At 50.4% G+C, this 27485-nt stretch overlaps 3 protein-coding genes across 18 annotated transcripts in view; 2 read left to right on the top strand and 1 right to left on the bottom strand.

The window, feature by feature from the left end:
* The window catches only part of NCBP3 (nuclear cap binding subunit 3), a 42729-nt gene extending 26889 nt beyond the window's left edge, over positions 1-15840 (top strand). For 2 of the 7 annotated variants that reach the window (XR_013405960.1, XR_013405956.1), the window contains 6 exons: positions 200-500; positions 1896-2050; positions 3692-3853; positions 5214-5376; positions 5841-6002; positions 6710-6974. Coding sequence is in view for 2 of the 7 variants with exons in the window: in XM_077969979.1 (XP_077826105.1) it covers positions 200-500; positions 1896-2050; positions 3692-3853; positions 5214-5376; positions 5841-5949 (890 nt within the window). In the remaining 5 variants the exon portion in view is untranslated. Of the gene's footprint in view, positions 1-199; positions 501-1895; positions 2051-3691; positions 3854-5213; positions 5377-5840; positions 6975-8113; positions 8579-9535; positions 11775-15821 lie in introns of those variants that run through there. The other 5 variants (XM_077969979.1, XM_015118257.3, XR_013405959.1 and 2 more) reach the window with 4 other exon arrangements.
* Positions 15841-16963: 1123 nt separating this feature from the next.
* The window catches only part of ITGAE (integrin subunit alpha E), a 121739-nt gene continuing 111217 nt past the window's right edge, over positions 16964-27485 (top strand). For 3 of the 10 annotated variants that reach the window (XR_013405948.1, XR_013405949.1, XR_013405950.1), the window contains exon 1: positions 16969-17164. Coding sequence is in view for 7 of the 10 variants with exons in the window: in XM_077969905.1 (XP_077826031.1) it covers positions 17074-17164 (91 nt within the window). In the remaining 3 variants the exon portion in view is untranslated. Of the gene's footprint in view, positions 17165-27485 lie in introns of all 10 variants that reach the window. The other 7 variants (XM_077969905.1, XM_077969903.1, XM_077969902.1 and 4 more) reach the window with 7 other exon arrangements.
* LOC144335249 (uncharacterized) lies at positions 19241-21348 on the bottom strand. The gene is made up of 3 exons (XM_077970069.1): positions 21100-21348; positions 20556-20653; positions 19241-20342 (listed from the first exon to the last, which is right to left on the bottom strand). The coding sequence occupies exons 1-3, from the start codon at positions 21214-21216 to the stop codon at positions 19382-19384; spliced, it is 1176 nt and encodes a 391-aa protein (XP_077826195.1). The 5' UTR covers positions 21217-21348; the 3' UTR covers positions 19241-19381.

Below are 27485 nucleotides of genomic sequence, written 5' to 3'. Positions count from 1 at the left end.
CTGCTGCGTCATACTTTACCTAGCCATCCTCCTGTTGCAGTATCAGAGTAATGTCCGTTCGGCACTGTTATAGATAGTGCTCCAATAAAATGTCAGGGGTGGGAACCCCACCTTTTAAAAAGGTCACCAATGTAGAGTGGAAAATCATACTTATTAATTTTAGTGCTTTTCCTAATGTTTTCTGGTTTAATTTCTTCAGGGCTAGTGAATGTTCCCGAGGAACCCATTGAAGAGGAGGAAGAGGAGGAGGAGGAAGAGGAGGAAGAAGACCAGGACATGGATGCAGATGACAGAGTGGTGGTAGAGTACCACGAGGAGCTCCCGGCTCTCAAGCCGCCCCGGGAGCGGAGTGCGTCTAGACGATCCAGTGCCAGCAGCTCAGACTCAGATGAAATGGACTATGATCTAGAACTGAAAATGATTTCCACCCCTTCACCAAAGAAAAGCATGAAAATGACTATGTATGCTGATGAAGTGGAGTCTCAGTTGAAAAGTATTAGGTAAAACTTTGTTTTATCAATGCTAGCTTTAAATTTGATTTTAAATTATAACTTCTTAATTCCTCCTAATTTTATATCTTTTATCTATTCTGATTTCAGTCCCTTGTAGGAGTTTAATAAACGCCTCCAATATTTCCTCTGTATAAGCAGTGAGTCTTGTTATGAAAACAACAGACAACCTAGACAGTGACAATCATCTGTATTCCCACTCTTTCCCCACAGTAACTACTGTTAGCAATTTGGCGAATGACCTTTCAGCTATTTGTGTGTGTGTGTGTGTGTGTATATATATGGCACATGGAAAAACTATAGATGTATTTGTATAAAAGTGTTTTTTTTATAAAAATGAGGTTATGCTATTTATAGTTTTGCATTGTGCATTTTTCACTTAACATATTGTAGACATTATTTTTTTCAAGTGTATGTAGTCTGTTGTTTGAAAGTATTATGATTTATTTAACCAATTACTTTTTGATGGACTTTAGGTTTCTATTTTCTTACAATTGCACTAACTAAATAAATTCCTCAAAGTCTAGTTATTATACAAACAATATACGTGTTTAAAAAGATGGTAAGTATTGCTTTATTTTTTTCCAGAAGGGTTTTTTTTTCCTTTTTTTTTTTTGAAACAAGTCTCGTTCTGTCACCCAGGCTGGAGTGCAGTGGTGCCATCTCGGCTCACTGCAAGCTCCGCCTCCTGAGTTCACACCATTCTCCTGCCTCAGCCTCCCCAGTAGCTAGGACTACAGGCGCCCGCCCCCACGCCTGGCTAATTTTTTGTATTTTTAGTAGAGATGAGGTTTCACCGTGTTAGCCAGGATGGTCTCGATCTCCTGACCTCGTGATCCACCCGTCTCGGCCTCCCAAAGTGCTGGGATTACAGGCATGAGCCACTGCGCCAGGCCCCACATTCTCATTTTTAGTTTTCAGAGAACCTTCTGGTAGAGAATGCTGCTGGAACGGTGCTGGCACCTAGCATGGTATCATATCTCTTTAGAAGAGAAGTCTGCCCTTTAAAGAGAGAGACTGTAGACTATACCGTGTGTTGACTACAGCCAAATCACAGCATGTGTGAGCGGAAGCCCCAATCCCTTTGTAGGCCTCTACTTAACATTTGTCCCGGAAGAGGGGGATTGTAGTTACGTGCTCTGTGATAGCACATACACGTGTGGAAACCACCTTCGAAAACCTGCTTACTCGGACCAGTCTCTTTAGAGCGGGCAGATCATGGTTTCCATAAGCAAATAATTATAAGTTTATGGATTTGTAAGTGAATGTTGGCCATATTAGACTGGATTTCTTAAATTGTTTCCTCCAAAGTATGAGATTGTTGTTTGGGCCTTGTCTCACAGTTGAAGTTGGTTAACTGTGCCCCATCCTACCCCCTTTTTAAAGGAACTCCATGAGGGCAGATAGTGTATCTTCAAGCAATATCAAAAACCGAATTGGTAACAAATTACCACCTGAGAAATTTGCAGATGTCCGACATCTACTAGATGAGAAGCGTCAGCACTCCCGTCCGCGGCCGCCAGTCAGCAGTACTAAATCAGGTGCTGTTCTTCTCTTGGATTCCTGGCTGGATTCTGAGCTCCAGAAAGCAGACTGGGGCAGAGATAGGTCCCTGAGTAAAACATGCGATCTGTGAACTGATGTAGCTGTCCTGGTTCATTACGTCTAAATTGTGGGCTAGGTGTTGGAAATTTAGGAGATGAAAAATAATCAGACTTCTGAAAAACTAGCTTTAAATATTTTCATTCCAAATAATTAGTTATTCCTTGGTATCTCTGGGGGATTGCTTCTAGGACCCCCTCCCCGCTCCCCTACAGATACCAAAATCTGCAGATACCAAAATCCATTGATGCTTAAGTCCCTCATATAAAGTGACATATTATCTGCATATAACCTACACACATCTTCTCATATACTTTAAGTCATCTCTAGATTATTTATAATACCTAATACAGTATAAATTCTTATCCTGTATTTTGTAAAATTTGTATTATTTTTTGCTGTACTGTTATGTTTTATTTTTTTCCCCCAAATGTATTCAATCAGCAGTTGGTTGAATCTATAGATGTGGAACCCATGGATGAGGAGGGCCGACCATATTTGACTCTATGACACTGGTATACTTTATATCCAGGAATAATAGAAATTAAGTTGGGTGGTTGTCTGAATGGTTAAGAGTTTGAACTAGATCATTTGTATGTTCAAACACTGATTCCGCAGGTCTTCAGCCGTATCTGCTATGTGCCAGACCCTGGGCTAGGTGCTAGGAATGTCAGAAGCCTTTGGAGGAGACGCAGAGCCACCATAGATCTACTAGGGAAATTGCGAAAGGTTTCTCAGTGAAAGTAGCGTTAGAGCCAGGCTTTGGGGAGGGTAGGATCTCTGTTGGCAAACCTGATTTTTTTTTACGTGGGAAGTAACCTGATCTTATATCTGTTTTAGAAAGATAACTTGAGGGTGGAGTGGGGTGGGGTAGAGAGTTAAAAAAGTAACAAGCCTGAACTAGGTCGGTGGAGACAGAATGGATAAAGAACAGGAAGTCTTGTGAAGGAAGACTCAGTGCTAGGAAGCGTTGGAGGAAAGGAGCTCAGGCCTCAGTGACCGGAGAGACCAGGGTGCTGCTCTCCGAGAGAAGCTAAAGTGAGAGGAGGCCTCGGCACAGGGCCTTGCCAATGAGTGTGTTTCTGTTGTTGCTGTCGTTGTGAGAGGGAACCCCAGAGGACAGGCAGATTTCTGGGGGGATTGAGGGATCCTTTGCTTTTTCCAGTCTCTTTGTATTTACTGGGTAAATGTAATACGTTTATTGGAAACTACTTATATGTTCAAAGATTGTGCCTTCCGCTTTCCGGGAGCTCACGGGATTTTTTGTTTGCTGAAACTTTTGTAAATTATTTAGTCTGCTTGATTCTGCTTTAAAAAAAAAATGGTTGTTTCTTCAGAAATTTAGTTCTGGAGCAGTCAGTTGAGGATTTTTCCTCTGACAGCCCCTATGTCCGAATTTTCCTAGGGATATCCATACTGACTACAAAGGAAGACTACGTAGCAGCCTGATTGTCAGGTCCTGTGTCCTCACTTGGGGGGCAGGGCAGGGGTTAGTGCCAGATCCTGTAGAGGTCTCAGGCGGCTGGTTCTGAGCATAAAGCACACACATGGTCACTGGTGCAATTCTTCTCTTTTTTCAGATATACGCCAGCGATTAGGAAAAAGACCATATTCTCCGGAAAAGGCTTTTAGTAGTAACCCAGTCGTTCGGAGAGAGCCCTCTTCTGATGTGCATAGTAGGCTCGGTGTTCCCAGGCAAGATATTAAAGGCCTCTACGCCGATACTCGGGAGAAGAAATCAGGTTGGTAACACTTAAAACCGATGGGAATGGGGATTCAGTGAGAGCAGAGGACAATGGGTGTATTGGAGCAGACGGCAAGAAACAGCCCATGACAAACATAAGTGATTATTCCTTTTCCATTATAGTTATCATCAGTATCAGCATCAGCATCATCTCAACAGTAAGGAATGCTTAGAGCATAGGAAAAAATAGCACACTCCTGGTTCTTTCTGCTTGGCACAAATCTTTTTAGTTTCATGTGAGCTATTCTGGTCTTTGTCCACATACAAGTCCTACTTTTTTCACATAGCATTTTATCGTAGTTGTTTGCCACATTTTATAAACTTTATAAATAAAACTTTTAGGCCCAGCACGGTGGCTCACACCTGTAATCCCAGCACTTTGGGAGGCCGAGACCAGCCTAACCAACATGGCGAAACCCTGTCTCTACTAAAAACACAAAACTTGGCCGGGCGCGGTGGCTCAAGCCTGTAATCCCAGCACTTTGGGAGGCCGAGACGGGCGGATCACGAGGTCAGGAGATCGAGACCATCCTGGCTGACACGGTGAAACCCCGTCTCTACTAAAAATACAAAAAACTAGCCGGGCGCGGTGGCGGGCGCCTGTAGTCCCAGCTACTCGGGAGGCTGAGGCAGGAGAATGGCGTAAACCCGGGAGGCGGAGCTTGCAGTGAGCTGAGATCCGGCCACTGCACTCCAGCCTGGGCGACAGAGCAAGACTCCGTCTCAAAAAAAAAAAAAAAAAACAAAAAAAAAACCACAAAACTTAGCCGGGCGTGGTGGTGGGTGCCAGCACCACCGCACTTCAGCCTGGGCAACAGAGCAAGACCTTGTCTCGAAAACAAAAACAACTTTTAATTGCCTTATAATGTGGCTATCCACCAAATTCTAAACACATATTTCTCTGTTGTTCAATTTTCATGAAATATATTTCAAAAAGTAATGGATGGTGGGCAGAATTTCTGAAATGTTACAGTATAGTAGGCCCATCGATTTGTAGAATGTTGAAGCTGGAAAGGAGCTGGGAATGGCCTACTCCTGGCAGAATGGATTGGCACACCGGGTGGTATCTCAGCAGGGAAGGGCAGGAGTAGGAAGAAACAGCCTCTCAGGTGATTCTGATGTGCCTGGTGACAGGGAGGGACCTGACCTGTCCCCCACGGTGAGAATCCCCTGCTGGGTCCAGACCCTTCTGTTTGCAGGCCAGGGGCTGCGGCCCAGGAAATGAGATTTTACCTACCCAAAGCTGCACTGTGATGGCGTTTCCTGCACAGCAGGTGTTGGCAGTGCCACTGCCCCCTCAGTACCACCCTGGTTCTTAGTGCTGACTGTGAAAGTGAAATGCCATCTCATCCAAACAGGTAATTTATGGACTCGCCTAGGATCTGCACCCAAGACCAAAGAAAAGAATACGAAGAAAGTGGATCACAGGGCACCTGGCGCTGAGGAAGACGACTCCGAGCTGCAAAGGGCGTGGGGGGCTCTGATTAAGGAGAAAGAGCAGTCTCGCCAAAAGAAGAGCCGGTTAGATAACTTACCATCTCTCCAGATTGAAGTTAGTCGGGAAAGCAGCTCTGGTTCAGAGGCAGAGTCCTGATGCCCCTGGGGCCTATGGCAACTGCCCTAAAACCTGACCTTCTTGCACAGGGTGGGGCGCGCAGTAGGAACCTCCCCCGCAGGAGCTGGCGCCCTCTCGCTCCTGCTCACACAGTCACCCTCTCAGCTCTTGCTACTTCGGCAAGACGTCTTAAGAATGGGACACATTTTCAAGGGCGTCTCTATCTTTCGCTGCAGAGTTGTAGTTCTGGGCCCTCGATTCCTTTCCCATCACCCCACAGGCTTTACCCTTTGAGAAAAAGGCAGCCCTCCAGATTTTGTAGACATTTTTCTTAATATTTTTAACATTGTGTCTTTTAAAAGAAATGTTTTACACAGTTCATCCAAAGAGCAGAGAACTGAACTTCTCACTATTGCCTTGGCCCTGACAGCTGTTACCAGCACCCTTTTCCCAAGAAAAGTCAATTCCCAGGTGCTTATTGGACATCCTTCGAGGGGGAAGAGGAGGGAAGCGGCCAGCTCACCCTTCCGGGACCCTAGTGTGGGGGCGAATCTCACCGACCTGACCTCAGAGGTGCACCAGTGCCGCCCAGGTAGATAAGAGCTGCAGCATTGACTGTGCTTCCGTTCTTCCCTCGGGGATTGCTCATGTCATGGGCCTCTTACTTGCTGTCAGCTTGATGTGAAGATCAAGTTCAGTGCTGTGGGATTTTTAGGAACAAAAAACTGTGACGTCTGGAATTGGGGTTGATTTTTGTGCTGGGGGTGGGATTATGGGTTAATGTTAAAGAATTTTTAAGTCTGTATTATGTTTAAAACACAAATGATTTGAAAGTTTAAATTTTTAATTTTTATATGTGGAAGTTCTTCCTGTTGGCTAAAGGGGAAGCTTGAGTGGTGTCTTCTTTTGTGCTGTTAAATATATATTCTATTCTTTGGAAGAAGGCAGAGAGAGGAGTCTTATTATTTTTAAATGCTTCTAGTTGTATAGCCTGTCTGTTGTACATAGAGCTCAGCTTGCTTTTTGGCTCCAGTAGGAAAAAAATCCATCCATCTGAGATGGGTCCTGTTGTTTATTATCACTCTAGAAGTTGATACATTGATATTTATTCTTTCTGTCCCCAAGTTGTGGCACCTGAAGACATCCTAAAACTTGGCAGAAAAGATAATAGTTATGAAAATTTTAGTTCATTTATTTTTAAGCTCCTTTCAGATTATTTTACCATTAGGAGGAGGTAGATTGTTTCTTCTTGCTGTCTGATTTTTGTTTTGTAGTATTTAATTTTGTATTCCTCTGCAGTTTTGAGAAACAGTGTTTCGCTTCGGTTTGCTGGAACATGGGAGTTAGAGCTGGTCGTAAGCCGTGGGCCTTTTTGCGATGTCACAACTCTTCACCTGCCTGGGCTGTTCCGCACACAGTGCAGCCTGGATCCTGGCGATCTGTACTTGTGGCCGAGCTAATGGTCGCATTGATAGTTGATTACACTGTGGCACGAATGAATGCAGAACACTGTTATTAATAAAGGAAGTAAAAGGGCTGCAAGATTTGAGAGCTGCAACAAAAACTGTATTGTCCCATATTTTGTTGATTAACCTGCTTTTTCTCCCTCCCTTTAGAGTATTAGAGCATATAACTGTGATATATTTCAGCTTCCTAATAGGATTCTAGGAGAGAGATGGTTCTGGTTTCTCCGCCAGTTGAGACTTAAGGCATCTGAGATTCCTCAGCTTTCCTTTCCCTGTGAAGCACACGGCTGAGAGCCAGGTTCTTAAGAAGGGTCAGGGGTTGGGGAGTTGGTAGAGTGAGAAGTGCGGGGGTCTGAGAATCAGAGACCTGGATGCCAACCCCTGGCTCTGTGCTATGGACCTGGGCCTCAGTTTTCCCATCTAGCAGTTGAGTGAGCTGGTACCAGAATTCCTGGCTTTGTTGGTGCGTCTCAGTGGCGGTTTATTCTTCCCAAGCTGTGATGGCGGTGGGCTGGCCTGCGTGAATTTCTATTGCAGGTGGCTGGAGGAAGCGCCGAGGAGACAACTGAGAGCGAGCATGAGGTGTGGACAGGGGCTTTTCCCATCCCAGCAGTCTCTGCAATGGGGCAGAGATGTCTTGTGGTCAGGGTCCCAGCTGGCATGGCCTCTGCAGGGTTTAGAATATGCCCCTTCACAGACTTTGCTTTTGGTTTTCCACCAGCAGCTCAGGCCCGTTTGTTCCATGGCCTTTCAGCACTCACCAGTCTCTTGCTGGAGATCAGCAAAGACATTCTGGAAGGAGGTGGTGTGCAGTCAAAACTGGGTCTTTGATCTAACCAAGAAAAATACACACTTGAGTAGCCTCCAGTTTTCACAGACACACAGAGAGAACCCGGAAAGGCAGGTTTGACGATTTTACTTCTCGGAGTTACTGGCCTTATTAGCCTCTCTAACCCTTCAGCCCACTCTCAGTCACTCAGATCTTGCAACATCTTGAGTGTGTCCTGAATGACGAGGCCTTTTCTTTGGCGTTTCGGAGTGAGAATGGATAGTCAGGACAGGCCTCTGGCAGGCAGCTGGGCGTGCTTTTACCCTGGACGCTCCCCACACATGTGGGCACAGGGCTACCCACTTTGTGTATCCCTCTTAGTCTCATAGGTAGGAGATTTTAAATCCATGTTTGCTGCTTGATGGTAATTGCAGATACCTCATTTGTTTCCCACTCTCCTCTCTGGAGAGTTACCAGGTACCCAGGAGAACTTGTGGCGTCCACCGCAGGATGGAGTCTCCTTCTCTGGCCCCCTTGTAGTCTGATCCTGTGAACCCCTCCCCGTACTTCAGCCACTGTCCTTTCCAGCTGCACTTGTACAGCACCCTCTTCACTGGTCTCTGCCCTTTCTCCGTTCTGCACACCGCAGCCGGGACGAACCTTTGTTGTTGTTACCAGCTTAATTAAGATACAATTTGCATACAGTTCAGCCATTAAAAGTGTACACTTCAGTCGCTTTCAGTATATTTACAGAGTTGTGCACCAGCACTGCTATCAATTGTAAAACATTTTTATCACCCAGAGAAACCCTGAGCCCATTAGCAGCGCTCCCTATTCCGTCTTCCCTCTTAGCCTCTGGCCACCACTGATCTTCCTTCTCTCTCTCTGGATTTGCCTGTTCTGGACAGTTCGTATAAATGGGATCATATACTATGTGTCTATTTGTGACTGGCTTCTTCACATATTTTTGGGGTTCACCCCTGTCACATAGCATGTATCAGTATTTCGTTTTCAAAAATTAACGAATAATAGTCCATTTTATGGGTACGCCACTTTTTTTTTAATCCACTTACTGGTTAATGGGCATTTGAGTTTCTACTTTTGGGATATATATATTATATATACATATATATTTTTTTATTTATTTTTGAGACAGGGTTTCGCTCTTGTTGCCCAGGCTGTAATGCATAATCTCAGCTCACTGCAACCTCCGCCTCCGGGGTTCAAGCGATTCTCCTGCCTCAGCCTCCAGAGTGGCTGGGATTACAGGCACGTGCCACCACGCCTGGCTAATTTTTTGTATTTTTAGTAGAGACGGGGTTTCACCATGTTGGTCAGGCTGGTCTTGAACTCCTGACCTCAGGTGATCCGCCTACCTCGTCCTCCCAAAGTGCTGGGATTACAGGTGTGAGCCCCCGCACCTGGCCCTACTTTTTGGCTATGATGAATAATGTTGCTGTGAACATTCCCATACAAGTTTTTGCATGGACAGGTGTTTTCATGACTCTTGGGTTTATGCCTAGGAGTGGAGTGGCTGGGTCCTGATCACCTTTAACCTTTGGAGGAGGCGCCAGGAGGCTTTTCCAGGCAGTGGCGTCATTTTCCATTGTCCATTCCCACCAGCAGTGTGTGAGGACTCCAGTTTCTCCACATGTCCACCAACATTCACTGTTTTCTGGTGTGAAGTGGTACCTCATTGTAGTTTTTTATTTTTATTTTTTCTTTTTAAAATACATTTTGTACAGATGGGGTCTCATTATGTTGCCCAGGCTGGTCTCACGCTGGTGGCCTCGAGTGATCCTCCTGCCTCGCCCTCCCAAAGTGCTGGGATTACAGGCATGAGCCACCACGCCTGGCCCTCATTGTGGTTTTTTATTTGTATTTCCCTAGTGACTGATGATGTTGGGCACCTTTTCACATGCTTCAGGATGAACTTTCTTAAATATAAATCTGCTTCGATTATTCTTCTGCGTGAAACTTTTCCAAAGCTTCACTATTGCACTGAGAAGAAATTCCACACTCCCGACCGCATGAGCCCAGGAATTCAAGGCTGCAGTGAGCTATGATTAAGCCACTGCACTCCAGCCTGGGCAGCAGAGCAAGACCTGTCTCAAAAAATACGTACACACATCAATTCCACCCTTTTTGATAGCTTTTTATAAGGCTCGCCAAGGTCTGTCCTCTGGCAGTGTCCCTGGCCTGTTCTCCCCATCTCCCCTGCCCTCTGCTCACCAGTTCCCTGAATGCATCTCGATCTCACTAGCCCTCCAGACTGTGCACAGAACTGTTTCTACCTCCAGCGAAATACTTCCCCCCAGGCTTCTCCCCCTCCCGCCTCAATGTTCCCCTCACCAACTTAGGGTCTTAGGGCCCCTCCTAGGAGGCAATCCCCAGCTTCCAGAGCCAGGGTCTAGGCTCCTTCTCTGTGTCCCATGGTGCTGCCGCAGAAGAGTCTTGGCTCTCTCCAGGATTCAGTTCTAAGGTCAGTGTCTAAGGTGAAAATGGAGGGTAACTGAAATTCCTCTTAGAAATCTAAGGAAGGTGCCATGTTGAAGACCAACATCTTGAGGTCCCATGTAGTCATTTCTTGCCCATGTGGGAACAGATTACTGTTTGGATGAGTACCAGGTGAAGTGACTGGCCTGCAGTTAGGGCTGAGTTGTGCAAAAACCACTTGTTTTTAGGTGTTAGAAGCACACTTAGGCGAGAAGGTCACTTTTGGGGAGCTTGGGAAGCGAGGCAGGCCGCGGGGGCAGCAGAGGCGTGAGCTTGCCCGCGCCCGCCCTCCTGTCTGTGCCCACGGAGTGAAGGAGGGACCAGCGGAATGGCCCAAACAACTGATTTGTTTTTCTTTTTTACAAAGTTTTTCAGACACATACCATTGTGTTTAAGTGAAATGTGTGTATAATGCCCCATCACTGTACCCTGTAACCCCGCACACCTCTACACTGGACTGTAATTTCTTGTTCCGAGTTTGTCTTGCTAGACTGTAAGCTCCGTGCGAGCAGGGACCATGTCTGCTTGTTCACTGGGCTTTCCCCGGTGCCTGCCAGCGTGCCTGGCATCCAGCAGGTCTTGTGTAAAGATGGGATGAATCTGTAAAACCCTCCAGCCTCAGGAATGGCTCCATCCTCTGAGGCTCTGGGGCCCACTGACAGGCTAGTCATTTTTCTGCCATGTGCGTACAATGCTTTATTTTCATGTTGTATTTTCCTTTCTAGCCAGTAAGCAAGCTCCTGATGAGCCAGGTTCTTTGCGGTGGTGTCTCTGTATCCTTCCGTCAGGCCAGCCCAGAGTGAGCAGTGCTGCGAGAGTGTTTGGTAACTGAATGAACTGTGGTAACGCAGCCCAGCTCCGGCATCACTGTCTGCGGGTTAGTCTGATTCTAGATGAGAGCCCCAGATTCGAAAAAGGGACGATTAATTATTCAGAGGTGCATATGCTTGTATAAGAAAAAAAAATCTCATTAAATAGACCTGAGTAAACTTCACATTTTAATGATACGGCCATGTCGGAGCTGAAGCTGACCAGGCTCTCTAAAGCGTTTGCTAGGGAATCATGCAGATAGTCCAAAATGTGTTTTAGAAAAGGATTCATCTGTCCCAGGATAGACGTAGAGGAAGCTGGCAGGCAGGCAGTAGGCCCCAAAGAAGGACGGCTGAGCCAGTTCTGAAGCCTGTGGTCCTGTTGGTGAGGAAAGTGACGGCAGTCCAGAGCAGGTGAAAAGAACAGAGCTCATTCCTGCAGTGGCTGTTTTGCCTAAAGCAGCATTCCTCAAACTTCTCACTCGAAGCATTAAGTGATGGTGAGATGCTAACACGCACTTTAGATTTAAGTCAAAATTTGCTGTGAAGCCACGGCAAACTCTGGCTTCACGGGTGAATTAGTTGCTACACAAATAAGTTTGATACCTAAGTCCAGTAATTGCTTTTAAACCTTATAATAACAAGAAGTTAATAATTAGAAGTTAAACCATGTTTTTTTCTTTTACAAACTAAAAGAAGAGAATGCTTTTGATACTGAGAATGGCACACTTGCGTCAAGCCAGATTGTTACTGCATCACCAGACCCGCAATAAATATCTAGAACTTTTCTTACGTGTTTATAAAATAAATCTTAGAAGAAGAAATATTGTAGCTTTTTTTCCTTTTTTTTTTTTTTTTCCGATGAAACTCTCTGAACATTTCACAGAACTTTGTTACTGGGAGTGGTTAGGGAAATGCTGCTTCAAAAAGCCTGTTTTAAGTAGTTGTGAGGCATCAACGTGGAATTTTGCTGTATTGTCAATAACACTCGAGAGTACAGGTTGTATTTTGCCTACCAAGGTCAGTACCCTGCCTCGGGATTCTTACCTGTTCATTTGAGCAATTCCAGGGGCCCTCTCTGGATGACCAGATTCTTAAATAGTTGAGACTTTGTGTTACCTCAAATTGTCACCCTCACCTCTGGGCCGGCGTAGGTTAGCGAGGTCGAGAGGCCCACACCAGTGGCAGAAGAGAATTATCAGGCGGGGCGCGGTGGCTCCTGCCTGTAATCCCAGGACTTTGGGAGGCCGAGGTGGGTGGATCACCTGAGGTCAGGAGTTCGAGACCAGCCTGACTAACATGCTGAAACCCCGTCTCTACTAGAAATACAAAAATTAGCTGGGCATGGTGGCGGGCACCTGTAGTCCCAGCTACTTGGGAGGCTGAGACAGGAGAATTACTTGAACCCGGGAGGCAGAGGTTGCAGTGAACCAAGATTGCGCCACTGCACTCCAGCCTGGGTGACAGAGTGAGACTCCGTCTCAAAAAAAAAGAATTCTCATCTTCGTTTCCCTTCCTAGGATTTTCGTGGTAGTTTTCAATCCTGTGATAATGGCCATCTTCTCCTCAGAGGGCCTGTGAGAGGCAGGCAGCATCTTTTAGCTCAGGTAGAATGCCTGTTGGGGAAAGTCAAATAGGACGGCAGCTGGGGCCGGGACCCTGGGACTCCTTCTGCCCCACATACTCAATTGGAAAGACAGAGCAAGTCCCCTCACCTCCCTGGGCCTCAGCTTCCCTGTCTGTCAAATGGAGGGCTCAACTGGGATGAGCTCCAGTTTCCTTCTAGTGCTAATGTGTGTTTGAGGACCCTTGCTCTCCTTTCCAGGGAGCATCAGGGGTTTCAGGAGTATGGGTTAGACAGCAGGAAAGAAGTAGGGGCTTGTAAACAAGAGATCCAAGCCCCTGTACCCTTGGTCCCAGCACCCAGTGCAGCCCTCCCACTCCCAGACACTTAGTTCTAAGAAAAGACAAGAGAATCCACTCCTTGTTCTCTCCCTGTCCCATCACCCCCTCAGTCCCCCACAGATCTGAGGCCAGAGGATGCCAACATGGTGGGCACCCTCTTGCTGTCTTACTCACGTAGGCTTTTCTTGGTGCCTGCACACGGCCCTTGTAAGGCCACCAATCTTACTGGATTATGATCTCATTTAACCTTAATTACTTCCTAAAAGCCGTATCTCCAAGAAGAGCCACATGGCGGGTTAGGGCTTCAACATATGCATTTGGAGGGCATTTACAGTTCAGTCCACAGCACCTGGCCATGTGGAGATCCCAGTCTGCATTTGGAGGGCATTTACAGTTCAGTCCACAGCACCTGGCCATGTGGAGATCCCAGTCTGCATTTGTGGGAAGAAATCTCTGCTTTTTTAAAGTTTACACACCACCTAGCTGGGCACAGTGGCTCACGCCTGTAATCTCAGCACTTTGGGAGGCCAAGGCAGGGGATCATCTGATGTCAGGAGTTTGAGACCAGCCTGGCCAACTGGTGAAACCCCGTCTCTACTAAAAATACAAAAATTAGCCGGGTGTGGTGGCGGGTGCCTGTAGTCCCAGCTGCTGGGGAGGCTGAGGCGGGAGAATCGCTTGAACCCAGGAGGCAGAGGTTGCAGTGAGCCGAGAAAGCACCACCGCACTCCAGCCTGGGCGACAAAGCAAGACTCCGTCTCAAAAAACAGAAAGTTCACACACCAATAGAGCTGAAGGCAGGAGAGTTTGTGGTGGCTCAGAATCGTGATTCTGGAGGAAGCAGACCTGTTTGGAGTCCCAGCTCTGCTCCTTCCTGCTGTGGCCTCTCGGAGGCAGCATCCTCATCTGAGGAATCGGGTTGACCTTGTAGGTGGCTGAGAGGCTCCGATCAGGGCTCGCGTGTGAGGCCTTGGCACTGAGCAGGGCAGTCCTACTGAGCGCTCAGTCAAAGGCCGTGAGTACCACTGCTCTGCAGCCCTAGGCTCTGGTCTCAGCAATGTCGTCACTCTTTCTGGCTTCCTAAGACTCAGAAGGCAAGTGGGGGAATAGAACCATTTCCTGCCTCTGAAGACTGTGCCTCAGTGCTTTTGACTCACTCTGAAGACAGCAGGCAGGCCTTTCTGTTTTTTTTTTGTTTTTTTTTGGAGACAAAGTCTTGCTCTGTCGCCCAGGCTGGAGTGCAGTGGTGCAATCTCGGCTCACTGCAGCCTCCACCTCCTAGGTTCAAGCAATTCTCCTGCCACAGCCTCCTGAAGCTGGGACTACAGGCGCACGCGGCCACACCCGGCTAATTTTTTGTATTTTTAGTAAAGACAAGGTTTCACCATGTGGCCCAAGCTGGTCTCAAACTCCTGAGCTCAGGCGATCCACCCACCTCGGCCTCCCAAAGTGCTGGAATTACAGGCGTGAGCCACAGTGCCTGATCGACAGCCCTTTCACCTGACACCAAGCACGTCTCCTCCATCCGTGGACATTTTTGCAACTTTTTTTTTAAAGAGACAGGTTCACACTATGTTGTCTAATTGGACTCAAACTCCTGGGCTCAAGTGTTCCCAAGTAGCTTGAGCCTCTCAAGTAACTGTGACTATAACCGCACCTGGCCATTTTAAAAACTTTATTCTTCCTGGTATCAAGGGGGGAAAGAAAAACATTAAAAAATACATAAAACTTTGTTTTGAAATCATTTCAAAATCACAGCAGTTTCAAGGGTACCACAGAGAACATTTTGCCACGTTTTCTCTTTCATTCATTCCCTCTTTCTTCCCTCACCCCTTTTTCTTCCTGTCCTCTCTGAACCGTGAATCATTTGAGGGTTATTTGTATACATCATGCTCGTTTATCCATAAGATGTTTTAGTGAACGCTTCCCAAGAACAGGGACAGCCTCTCACTTGTCCATGGTACAGCTGTCAAAGTTGGGAAATGTGTCATACTCTGATCGGCCCAAGAGTTGCTCATTTGTCGTTCAAGTTTCAGATGTGCCAACCGTCCCAATCACGATTTTGAAAGCCGTTGTTTTTCTGGTCCAGGATCCAATCCAGGATCAGGCGCTGCCTTTAGTTATCCTGTCCGCAGCCTGCTGTCATTTGGAGCAGGTCCTCAGCCTTTCTGTGTCTTTCATGACACGGATGTTTGTGAAGGGTACAGTCCAGTTTCCGTTGTGTCCCTCGAGTTGGTCCCGGAATATTTGTTTAACGTGAGTTGGCAAACCACATTCACGTGTGTTTTGGTTATGTACGTATTTGCCAAACACCCAGCCTTGTGCGAGGTGCTGCTGTGACGGGGAGCATTACTCAACACAGCCCGCTGACCTTGGGGGTGCAGTTTGGGTTTGTGGGGAGAGCAGCTACCGTCAGCAGGGCTTTGCGGACCCCTGTGTGTCTCATGACCAGAGGCACTGACGCTTGGATAAATACATGTTGGATGGATGCAGGATGAGTCAGCGTTCTAGAAGTCTGCAAAGGTACAGAAATGGCCCTGCTCCCTGTCCGGCAGCCAATCATCAGCTTTTCCTGGCTTCTCCAAGGCACCCTGCCGTTCACACTCCAAACACAAAGGCTTCTCTCAGGAATCAGTGAGCTGCAGTCTGGGTTCTGGCCCTGCCCTTCCGGGGATCTGCACAGTGTGGGCTGCTCTCTTCCCGCTTTAGGCCAGTGCTGGGGAGAGGAGACCCCTGTGACTCTCCCCGGTGCCCTTGGAGCTCAGAATGAAGTGACGGGGGAGGAGGGCACGAGTCCTGAAGCGCTGGGAAGACAGGCTGTGGGCCACAGGTCCCGACCCCGCCTGGGACAAGGTTCAACAGAAGTAGGATGGTTTCATCATGACCTGGCAGGAAAACCACCAGACCTGGAATTTTGCTTTTACAGCTGGTTAACTTCCCTGCTGTTTAACTTCTGTTTCATGCAGGATGAAAACCGGTGACTTGTAATCTCACATCACCGAGCAAGATCTAGTAGTCATAAGCATTCTGTCAGCAAAGCAGACAAGGCAGAGTGTTGGAAATGTCATCGGATCTTCACAGAACCTTAGCCGAGCAACCTTTCCATGCGAGAAACAAAATAACGTGGATTTTTATCTAGTAATGAAGTCAACACCATTGTCCACTCTGTGTTAACACATTCACTTTTCAGAGTTCCCTCCCTGGGGCTGCAGACACTCATGTGAGAGAGACTTGGAATGGCCTGCCTTTTTAAATTTAATTAAATAAAATAGAAAATTCAGTTCATCAGTTGTTCTGGTGACATTTTAAGGGTTTAGTACCATATGTGGCTCGTAAGTACCGTCCTGGACAGTGTCGACCTAGAACAGTTCCATCCCTGCGGAGAGTTCTGTGTGACGGCACTGCTCTGCGCTCCCAGCAGCCTGGGGAGCAGGGAAGCAGGAGACAGTTCCGTCCATCTCACAGACTTGGTCACACAGTACAGATTTGACAGCAGTTAAATACGACCGCAAACTGTCAATGGCGTGTTCTGTGGAATGCTGGGATGGATCAGAGGTGTGTTGGAAGATGGATAGAATTTTACTACTTCTGTTATTCTGGTAACTCAGAGTCCTGTTCAGTCAGTTTCCGCATCAGGATGCTGTCCTCGTGGTTTTAAAGAGGACGAATGCAGCCAGCGTTGAATCGAGGCGGTGATTCCACTCACCTGGCCCTCCAGAGCCCCAGGGTCTTGAGTGCATGGGCTGGTACAGGAGCCCAGTTTTTGACTCGGGGGGGCACTTCCTATGGGAGGAGGACCCCTGTCTCAGTGCTGAGGCAACCACCACTGAGGACCCTGGGCTGGAAGCTGGGCTGAGATGTCTGGTGCTAGGTTCTGAGGCCGGACAGGGACCGACTCAAAGGGATATGGACGGCAGGCTGGATTCATGTTGCTCCTGCACCTCCGGCTCTGCTGAGGACACCCAGAACTGCGGCCCTGGCCACACCTCAGCTCCCCATTCCATCAAAGTGTGGGTGGGAGAGTGGGGCTGACAGTGGTCCCGAAGCTCCTAGGGTCCAGCCCACAACTGAGGAAGCCACACGGCTGGTTGTGTATGAGCCAGAGTGTCTCTGTCTGATTAAAAGTGCCTATCTGCCTGTGGGTCGTTGCTGGTGTGTGTGCTTCTGTCCCCGCCTCCTGGCCTCCTGGCTGAGGGGAAGCTGAGTGGGCCACGGCCCATGTGTCTCACTTGCCTCAGCTCCCACACAGCTGCCTCTGCTCCAGCTCCAGCTAGGATGTGGCTCGTTCACACGCTGCTCTGCATGGCCAGTAAGTCCTCACCCGCTGCCTTGAGGGGCTGCGGTGCCCTCAGCTCCAGCCAGATGTCTGCAGACCACAGCCTTGACTGTCTGTCTGATGGGGCTCAGTTCGAGCCAGAGGTTAGGGTGGGAGCTCCTCCAGGAGAGTGGTCTTGCTGGGTGGGTCAGGTGCCCAGGCTTGTTGGGAAGGGCGGCGGACGCTTTGTGTTGACAGTTCTAACAGCCAGGGCCTTCAGACTCCAGGGCTCTGCCACTCGGTTCCTTCTCCAGCCAGCCTCCCCCGACCACCGAAGCCCTCTCCCCGTGGCACCCACTTGGGGCAGGTGCTCGCCTCTGTAGTTTGTTCTCTGAGTATGGAGGCTCCGCCTGGCAGAGCTCCGTTCTGTGACAGAGCAGGGGTTGGGCTGATGAGGGTGCGGACCCTGTGAGAGAGGGTCGACGAGAGACCGGGGGCAAGCGTCTGTATGTAGAGGGCGAGCGTGTTGGCGGGGAGCCTGCTTCCTGTGTTGTCGGGCCAGGGTGAAAACTGGTATGTGGGGTGGGGGAGGCACTTCTGCTGCCTGGGGGGGGGTCCCGTTTTAGCCTTTAAACTGTCCCATGGAAGCCTCTGGGCAAAAGCCAAGCCACAATCCTTTCGTGGGCCCCCAGGGATGAGACAGCACAGTCAGGTGAGCCCCTGGAGGCTGCTAAGACCAGGCGGGAGGCCAGGGTGGTCCTGCCTGGTGATCTGAGCGGACTTCCCATGGACCTCCTGCCCCCGCTCAGGAGGTTGGTGGGAGAATTGGATTAGCATCCCACATGGGGCCAGATCACCCAGGAAGCAGGCCACAAGGTGTAGGGTACCAGCAAGTCATGGTTTTGGACAGATTTTAATATTTTATATTCATTTTATTTTTTGAGACAGAGTCTTGCTCTGTTGCCCCAGCTGGAGCCCAGGCTGGATCTTGGCTCACTGCAACCTCTGCCTCCCAGGTGCAAGCAATTCTCCTGTCTCAGCCTCCAGAGTAGCTGGGATTACAGGTTCGTGCCACCACGCCCGGCTAATTTTTGTATTTTTAGTAGAGACGAGGTTTCACCATGTTGACCAGGCTGGTCTCAAACTCCTGACCTCAGGTGATCGACCTGCCTCGGCCTCCCAAAGCGTTGGGACTACAGGCGTGAGCCACCATGCCCAGCCTAATATTTTATATTTCAAGAACATCAGAATAGTCACCACGGAAAGATCAACAGTTTGTTGAACTTCCTTTTATTTTACAATTTAGACTTCTCTGTTTTTAGTTCCATGTGAGGTGTAAGGAGTCTGTTTTTATGGCTTGTGGCTTTGATCTCCCATTACCAAGAATACCTGGAGCAGATGGTTAGACTAGACTCTTGTCTACCCTCTCCCAGTACAGAGGAGGTGACTGGGTCACAGAGGGGACAGTGACGACCCAGGCTTGCAAGCAACTGACAATAGACACGGGGCTCAGGCCCAGGCCTCTGTCCTGCCTCCCAGCTCCAGAATCCTCCTGTGGCTCATCTGTCTCCTGCAGCCTCTGGGGCCACCACTCATCACCTCAGTGCCTTTTCCAGCAGGTGGCATTGATCAACCCTCTTCGGAGGCCTAGGCCCTTCCCGAGCTGATGGGCAGCAGAGAGCAATGATGGAGCAGACTTGCCACGAGACCACTCAGCCCACAGCTCAGCTCAGCCATGGGAAGGGGTCGAGAGCAGGGCCCCAGCAGCTCCAGTGTGGGTGGCAGAAACGAAGCTGCTGCAGTTCTGCCCCACGCTGTGAGGTCCTGAGACTGGGACGGACCAGTCCGGGAGAGTTTCCTGGAGAAGGTGAGGTGGCGTTGAGTCTTGGGGGCTGAGGAGAGCCTGAGAAAGAAAATGCCTGGGAATTGCTGGCAGGAAAGACTCCCTCAGACAGTGGCCCAGGCCCAGCACCCTGAATCCCATGCCGGGCCGGGGCTCCTTAGGCTGGAGAGAATCCAGGACTGGCCTGGCGCTGACCTTCCACCCTCTCCAGGCCACCCGCTCTGGTGATGCCTACTTCTTGTTATTCGTGAGAGCAGATGGAATAATAGCGATTGTCTAAGGGAGATTTTAGAAGAGTCGGGTGCAGACAGACCGTGAAATCCTGGAACTGCCCACAGCCTGACCACCAGCCCCATCATGCCCTGTTACCCTGTGACCTGCCGTCCTCAAGTCCGTCTTCACCCCTGACTCATTCTGCAATCACAACATCAACTCACTTCTCCATCCTGGGTCTCAGAGGTTGGGTTTCCACCCTTGCACCCTTGCGTGAAGAGGCCTGTCCTGTCAGCCTCCAAAGCCTTACCGGGGTGAAGAAGAAGGAACCGGAAGTCCAGGGCCCACTCTGCTGGTGGCACGCACTCGGGCTGAGGCCTGGGGCTCTGCCGGGGCATCACCCCAGGCCTGTGCGTGATAGAAAACCTCCGTCCTTGGGGAGTGGGAGACTGTGGCATCTGAGGTGGGGTCTGAAGGATGGGGAGGTCCTTGGCAAGTACAGGCTGGGGGTGAGCAGAGGGGCCTTCTCTGCAGGGGGAATAGGAGGCACCAAGCCCTGGGGTGTGAGGATTCTGGTTGGTAGGAAGATGGAGGCGAAGTGTGAGTGGGAGTGGAAGGCCGTCTCCTCTGGTGTTGCTTTCCCTTCCAGCCCCGCCCCAAATCGGGACATGCTGGGGCCTGGAGGTGCGGGCAGAGGCAAGGCCACCCCTGTCCTGGCGCCCTGTGTGAAGAGAAGGCAGGCTGTGCACACAGTAGCCTCTCCAGCCCCAGCAGCGTCTCACAACACGGGGGTAGGGAAAAGGCACTCCCGGCCGAGGGGCGGCCCAAGCAAAGGTGAAATGCCAGCAGAGTGCAATGTGTGTGGGAGAGCTGGCTGGGGGAGTGTGGGCTGTGTGGGAGCCCCACATCCCTGCCCATCTCTGGGAGGTCCCCTTGCGTGGGGCAGGTGTGGTGTGAGTGGAGGAATGCGGGCATCCAAGCCCGAGAGGCCCACAGCGGCGGGTGAGGAATGTGGGGACCTGAGTGCCGGCCTGGGGGAGCTTGGAATTCCTGCTGAGGGCAGTGGGGAGCCACAGGTCTTGAGCGGGGTGTCGACAGACTTGTATGTTGAGTGTTAGTTGGAATCTGGGGGAGAGGCCCGTAAGGAGGCTTCTGCCTCGGTCCCATCCACAGGTCCTGGGGAAGGCAGACGTGGGGAGGAGGAGACACTCATGAGAAACGTTTAGTTTCCTGGCCGGGCGCGGTGGCTCACACCTGTAATCCCAGCACTTTGAAAGGCCAAGGTGGGCAGATCACTTGTGATCAGGAGTTCAAGACCAGCCTGGCCAACATGGTGAAACCCCATCTCTCCTAAAAATACAAAATTTAGCCAGGCATGGTGGTGCGTACCTGTAATCCCAGCTACTTGGGAGGCTGAGGCAAGAGAATCGCTTGAACCCAGGAGTCGGAGGTTGCAGTGAGCTGAGATTGTGCCGCTGCACTCCAGCCTAGAAGACAGAGACAACGTTTCAGAAAAAAAATAGAGGCCGGGTGCAGTGGCTCATGCCTGTAATCCCAGCACTTTCGGAGGCCGAGGTGGGCAGATCACAAGGTCAGGAGATCGAGACCATCCTGGCTAACACAGTGAAACTCCGTCTCTACTAAAAATACAAAAAATTAGCTGGGCGTGGTGGCGGGTGCCTGTAGTCCCAGCTACTCGAGAGACTGAGGCAGGAGAATCACTTGAATCCGGGAGGTGGAGGTTGCAGTGAGCTGAGATGGCGCCACTGCACTCCAGCCTGGGTGACAGAGCAAGACTCCATCTCGAAAAAAAAAAAAAAAAGGAAAAGAAAAGAAATGTTTAGTTTCCAGCACACAGTAGTGCTCAAGGCCTGTTGGCCGTTCTTGTTATTAGAGAGATGAAGGGTGAGGGAGAGAGATGGGCTCAGCTGACCGTGAGGTTCGGGGTGGAGTTGATGAGGCTCCGTGTAGAGGATCGAGGCGGGGGGACCGTGGCTGGGTGGTCCGGCGCAGGCGCGCTGCAGATGGCTCTGAGGCACAGCCCTCCCATGAGGCCCGGCTGGGTGTTCTGGGCTGGGTGTCAGGACCCCTGCGTCTAGTCCCACGTCTGCAGCTCCTGCTATCAATGTGGGTGAATCATGCCTCATGAGCCTGTTTCCTAAATTGGGAGTAGTGGTACTTATTGTACTGTGAGAATGCGTGTTTGAATTGCCCAGTGTGCTGGGGGAGACAGAGGGTTGAGGGGAGACAGTGGTGGCTGACAGGATGGAGGGGATCTCGGTCTGACTCAGCAGGCCTCTGTGGCTGGGGACAGCTCAGAGAGGTGGTCCTGTGGGTAGTGCGGTGACAGACACCGGTGGAGCTGTGTCTGTAAGTCTGCAGCACGCGACGGGGGCTTGAGGGGGAGGGCCAGCCCTCGCCTGTGGTTGTGACTCTCTCCAACCTCAGCCTCCACGTGCTGAGCCTCCTGCATCAGACCTGGGGATGGGTGTTGCCCCATTGGATCTGCACAACCCCGTGTCCCAGAGGGGAGACGGAAGGGAGGTGCCAGGGCCCTTCAGTGACTCCGAGGCAGTGAGGATTTGAACTCAAGACCCTCTACCAAGACGATGCTGTTTTCTGAGTCCTGGTGGGAAATGCAACAGGAGGTGATTTCCTGATGGAGGCGCAGCTCGAAGGCGAACTGTCAGGCCTGAGGTGCGTCCAGTCCGAGGAAACAAGCTGAGCCAGGCCTGGCAGACCTGGGCACCAGCTGACTCTCAGGGAAAGCCCAGCAAATACAGCGACCTCCCCCACCCCACACACACACACACACACACACACACACACACACACACGGATGTACACGCACACGTAAGCACACAAGGATGCACGCACACGTGGATGCACACTACACGCACACATGGATACACACGCACACAGATGCACACACATGCACAGATGCATACACGCATGCATGCGCACACGGATGCACACACGCACACAGATACACACAGATGCACACACACACAGATGCACACATGCACGCACACACGCACACATACACGCACACAGATGCACGTACACGGTTGCACACACGCACACACAGATACACAGATACACACAGATGCACACACACATGCACATGCACACACGGATGCACACACATGGATGCATGCAGACACGCACACACGGATGCACACACACATATGGATGCACACACAATGCACACACACATGCAGATGCACACACAGATGCACACGCACACGGATGCAGACACACACGGATGCACACCCACACAGATGCACACGCACACGGATGCACACACGCACACACGGATGCACACACGCACACATGGATGTACACACACGGATGCACACACATGGATGGATGCACACATGGATGCACACACGCACACATGGATGCACACACGCACACGGATGCACACACATGGATGGATGCACACATGGATGCACACACGCACACGGATGCACACACACATGCATACACACACGGATGCACACGCGGATGCACACACGCGTGCATACACACACACGTACACAGTTTCTCATGCCACTGTGCCCCCGCAGCAGGCTCTTGCTGACCTAGTTACCAGCCCTCTAAGCAGAGCTCTGCTGCAACTCAGTGAGCCGCCAGCACAGCAGGAGCAGTGCCCAGCTTCTTGAGGCCATTCGTGACCCTGCCCTCTCTCTGATTACCAACCGCTCAGTGCCTCCAGCTTTTACTAAAGGCTTTGGAATTGGGCACAAACACAGAATCTGAGCCCCAGACGCAAATATTCACTCTTCCGATGGGCCGTGTGCAAACCACACCCCTCTCTGAGCCCAGCACCTAGCGTGGTGCCTGGAAGGCAACAGGTGCTCTGGGGGAGCAGAACCCTCTGTTGAACAAGATCTCTCTGTTGAACAGAGTGAACACGGGGGTGGGGTGGCGCGAGGAAAGGGAATATCTGGCCCACTCTGACATTTTTAGGGCGCCTCTTTTGGGCCTGGCCCTGTGCTGAGCTGGGCTCTGTGGCTGGGGGTGTTGTGTGTGACTCAGATCACATCATAGTTCGGGGGAGATAGACTGAATCACAGATCACCCTGATCCAGACAGAATTTGGTCAGAGCCAGACAGACCACAGGATGCTGAGGGGGTTCAGGGTTCGGTCAGAGCCAGACAGACCACAGGGTGCTGAGGGGGCTCGGGGACCCGGGAGTTACTCTGACTGAGAGTCTGGATTGGCTCCTGGCTTCTCGCTGGCTGAGCAGGGCCACAGAAGACGGGCTTTGCAGACGGAGGTGGAGAGCGGTGAGCAGGCCTGCTGGATGGAGGGAGCAGCTGTGCCGAGGCCTGGAGGCAGGAGTGTGCAGAGGGTGCCACGGAGACCCAGGACAGGAGACTAGACTTTGCTCTGCGGTCTCCACTCCTGCCTTTCAGTTACACCAACAGTGAAATAGGGGGACAAAGGCCCCACACTCACCCCTCGTAACATGTTGGCAGCTCGCACTTTTTAATTCTCCTCTAGGCAGTTTGCTGACCTGTTTTTTCCCCAGCCTGGCTGACCAGGAAGCACAGGGCTCAACGTGACGTGGGCCCTGGGGCCGGAGCCCAAACTCCCTACTGGGCATCCCTTATCTCAGCTCTGGATTGGTGAGGGAGCAGCGGGAACAGTACAACCTTCTTCCCTGCCTGGGGGTCTTGATCTGGAACCTTTGAGAGTCTGTGTAGGCTGCAAGCGGCCACTCTCCCAGCACCTACCGAGTGTGGGCCACCATGCCAGGTCCTGAGATAATGTGGCAATCAAGGCAGATGCAGTGTGTGCCCTCATGGTACTCACTGGTGGCAGGGGGGCAGTCACTGGCAATAGGGAAACAAGGCCGAGCACAGTGGCTCACTCCTGCAATCCCAGCACTTTGGGAGGCCAAGACTGGAGGATTACTTGAGCCCAGGAATTTGAGTCCAGCCTGGTCAACATAACAAGACCCCCGTCTGTACAAAAAAATTTTTAAAAAAATTAGAGGCTGGGCGTGGTGGCTCACGGCTGTAATTCCAGCACTTTAGGAGGCCAAGGCGGGTGGATTGCAAGGTCAGGAGTTCGAGACCAGCCTGACCAACATGGCAAAACCCCATCTCTACTAAAAATACAAAAATTAGTCGGGTGTGGTGGCAGGTGCCTGTAATCCCAGCTACTCTGGAGGCTCAGGCAGGAGAATCGCTTGAACCCGGGAGGTGGAGGTTGCAGTGAGCTGAGATCATGCCATTGCACTCTGGCCTGGGTGACAAGAGCAAGACTCCATCTCAAAAAAAAAAAAAAGGCCGGGCGCGGTGGCTCACGCCTGTAATCCCAGAACTTTGGGAGGCCGAGGCGGGCGGATCACGAGGTAAGGAGATCGAGACCATCCTGGCTAACACGGTGAAACCCCGTCTCTACTAAAAACTACAAAAAACTAGCCAGGCGAGGTGGCGGTGCCTGTAGTCCCAGCTACTCGGGAGGCTGAGGCAGGAGAATGGCATGAACCCGGGAGGCAGAGCTTGCAGTGAGCTGAGATCCAGCCACTGCACTCCAGCCTGGGCGACAGAGCGAGACTCCGTCTCAAAAAAAAAAAAAAAAAAAAAAAAAAAATTGGCTGGGCGCGGTGGCTCAAGCCTGTAATCCCAGCACTTTGGGAGGCCGAGACGGGTGGATCACAAGGTCAGGAGATCGAGACCATCCTGGCTAACCCGGTGAAACCCCGTCTCTACTAAAAAATACCAAAAAACTAGCCGGGTGCGGTGGCAGGCGCCTGTAATCCCAGCTACTCAGGAGGCTGAGGCAGGAGAATGGCGTAAACCCGGGAGGCGGAGCTTGCAGTGAGCTGAGATCCGGCCACTGCACTCCAGCCTGGGTGACAGAGCGAGACTCCATCTCAAAAAAAAAAAAAAAAAAAAATTAGGATGAAGAGGAAGCCAGGAGACAGGCTGAGGCAGAGCACTTCAGGCAAGGGGAGGACTTTGTACACATGTGTACTCAGGGGATCAGGAAGGGCTCCAATGCTTCCATCAAATTCTCAAAGGGGGCCGGGCACGGTGGCTCACACCTGTAATCCCAGCACTTTGGGAAGCCGAGGTGGGCGGATCACGAGGTCAGGAGATTGAGACCATCCCGGCTAACATGGTGAAATGCCATCTCTACTAAAAATATAAAAATTAGCCAGGCATGCTGGCATGCGCCTGTAGTCCCAGCTACTCCGGAGACTCAGACAGGAGAATCACTTAAACTGGGGAGGCGGGGGTTGCAGTGAGCCGAGATCATGCCATTGCACTCCAGCCTGGGTGACAGAGTGAGACTCCAACTCAAAATGAAAAAAAGGCCGTGCGCGGTGGCTCACGCCTGTAATCCCAGCACTTTGGGAGGCTGAGGCAGGCGGATCACGAGGTCAGGAGATGGAGACCATCCTGGCCAACATGGCGAAACCCTATCTCTACTAAAAATACAAAAAATTAGCCGGGCGTGGTGGTGTGCACCTGTGGTACCAGCTACTCAGGAGGCTGAGGCAGGAGAATCGCTTGAACCCGGCAGGCAGAGGTTGCAGTGAGCTGAAAATTGTGCCATTGCACTCTAGCCTGGGCGACAGAGTGAGACTCTGTCTAAAAAAAAAAATAGAGGCCAGGTGCGGTGGCTCAAGCCTGTAATCCCAGCACTTTGGGAGGCCAAGACAGGTGGATCACGAGGTAAGGAGATCGAGACCATCCTGGCTAACACGGTGAAACCCCGTCTCTACTAAAAAATACAAAAAAAAAAAAACTAGCCGGGCGAGGTGGCGGGCGCCTGTAGTCCCAGCTACTTGGGAGGCTGAGGCAGGAGAATGGCGTAAACCCGGGAGGCGGAGCTTGCAGTGAACTGAGATCCGGCCACTGCACTCCAGCCTGGGCGACAGAGCCAGACTCCGTCTCAAAAAAGAGAAAAGAAAAAAAAAGAAAAAAAAGAAAAAAGGGAAGATTCTCAAAGGGATCCATGACCCCCAAACAAGAACGTCAGGTCTGGGTGTATTTCCTGTGCTTTCTACTTTTGGGGCAGTGGCAGGGAGGACACAAATCACAGCTCTGGAAAAGCCGGAGTACAGAGTTTCTTCATTGTGTTCTCACGGAGGACCCTTAGGGACAGTTTTTTTCTGGTTTAAATAACAGGACTGGTTGTGCTTTGCCTGGCAGTGTTGTCTTTTTTGGATTTTGTGGACACTGCATGGTGTTGACTGATCTTTTTCATGTTGATACCACCTTCAAGAAAGCTTCATTCATTCCTGTATGCATTGAATCAACAAATGATTTTATTAAGCCAAAAGATTTTAGGAACTCTGCTGTGAGCCAGCGCTGTGTTCAAAGCCAAGAGTGGGGAACAGGATAGAAAGTGTTGGCACTGGGCCGGGCGTGGTGGCTCACGCCTGTAATCCCAGCACTTTGGGAGGCTGAGGCAGGTGGATCACAAGGTCAGGAGTTCGAGACCAGCCTGGCCAATATGGTGAAACCCCATCTCTACTAAAAATACAAAAATGAGCCGGGCGTGGTGCGGGTGCCTGTAGTCCCAGTTACTCGGTAGGCTGAGGCAGGAGAATTGCTTGAACCCAGGAGGCAGAGGTTGCAGTGAGCCAAGATCGTGCCACTGCACTCCAGCCTGGGCGACAGAGCGAGACTGTGTCTCAAAAAAAGAAAAAAAAAAAAGAAAGTGCTGGCACTGCTTGATCTACATGTTAGCTGTTGGCCTCCTTCCTGGTTTATTGTATCCCCCTCTTTTTTTAAACTATCATTTTCCTTCTGTCCTTTTCTGCCTGCCCCATTATTTTAAGCAAGCGTTTATCTTACCTGTATTATGTATTTTTATGAATCACCACAAATCATTCCAGGCAAGGAGAGGTATAAAGAAAAAGGAATAAAATATAGATATCAGGCTGGGCATGGGGACTCACACCTGTAAGCCCAGCACTTTGGGAGGCCAAGGTGGTGGATCACCTGAGGTCAGGAGTTTGAAACCAGCCTGGCCAACATGGAGAAACCCCAACTCTACTAGAAATACAAAAATTTGCCAGGCATGGTGGCGCACACCTGTGATGCCAGCTACTTGGGAGGCCAAGGCAGAAGAATTGCTTAAACCTGGGAGGCAGAGGCTGCAGTGAGCCGAGAACGCACCACTACACTCCAGCCTGGGCAACAGGGCCAGACTCCATCTCAAAGAATAAATCCATAAATAAAATTAAATTAAATATAGATATCCACTTTGTGCCAGACTCAGGGAAATGGCCTGGAAATGGAGAGATGAGAGATACAGGGCCTGGCCTCAGAGCCCTCTCCCCAGGCTCC

Source organism: Macaca mulatta, chromosome 16, assembly GCF_049350105.2.
Source record: "Macaca mulatta isolate MMU2019108-1 chromosome 16, T2T-MMU8v2.0, whole genome shotgun sequence".
Taxonomy (NCBI): domain Eukaryota; kingdom Metazoa; phylum Chordata; class Mammalia; order Primates; family Cercopithecidae; genus Macaca; species Macaca mulatta.
Note: the sequence above shows the minus strand (reverse complement) of the source record. Positions and strands in the feature narration are given on the sequence as shown.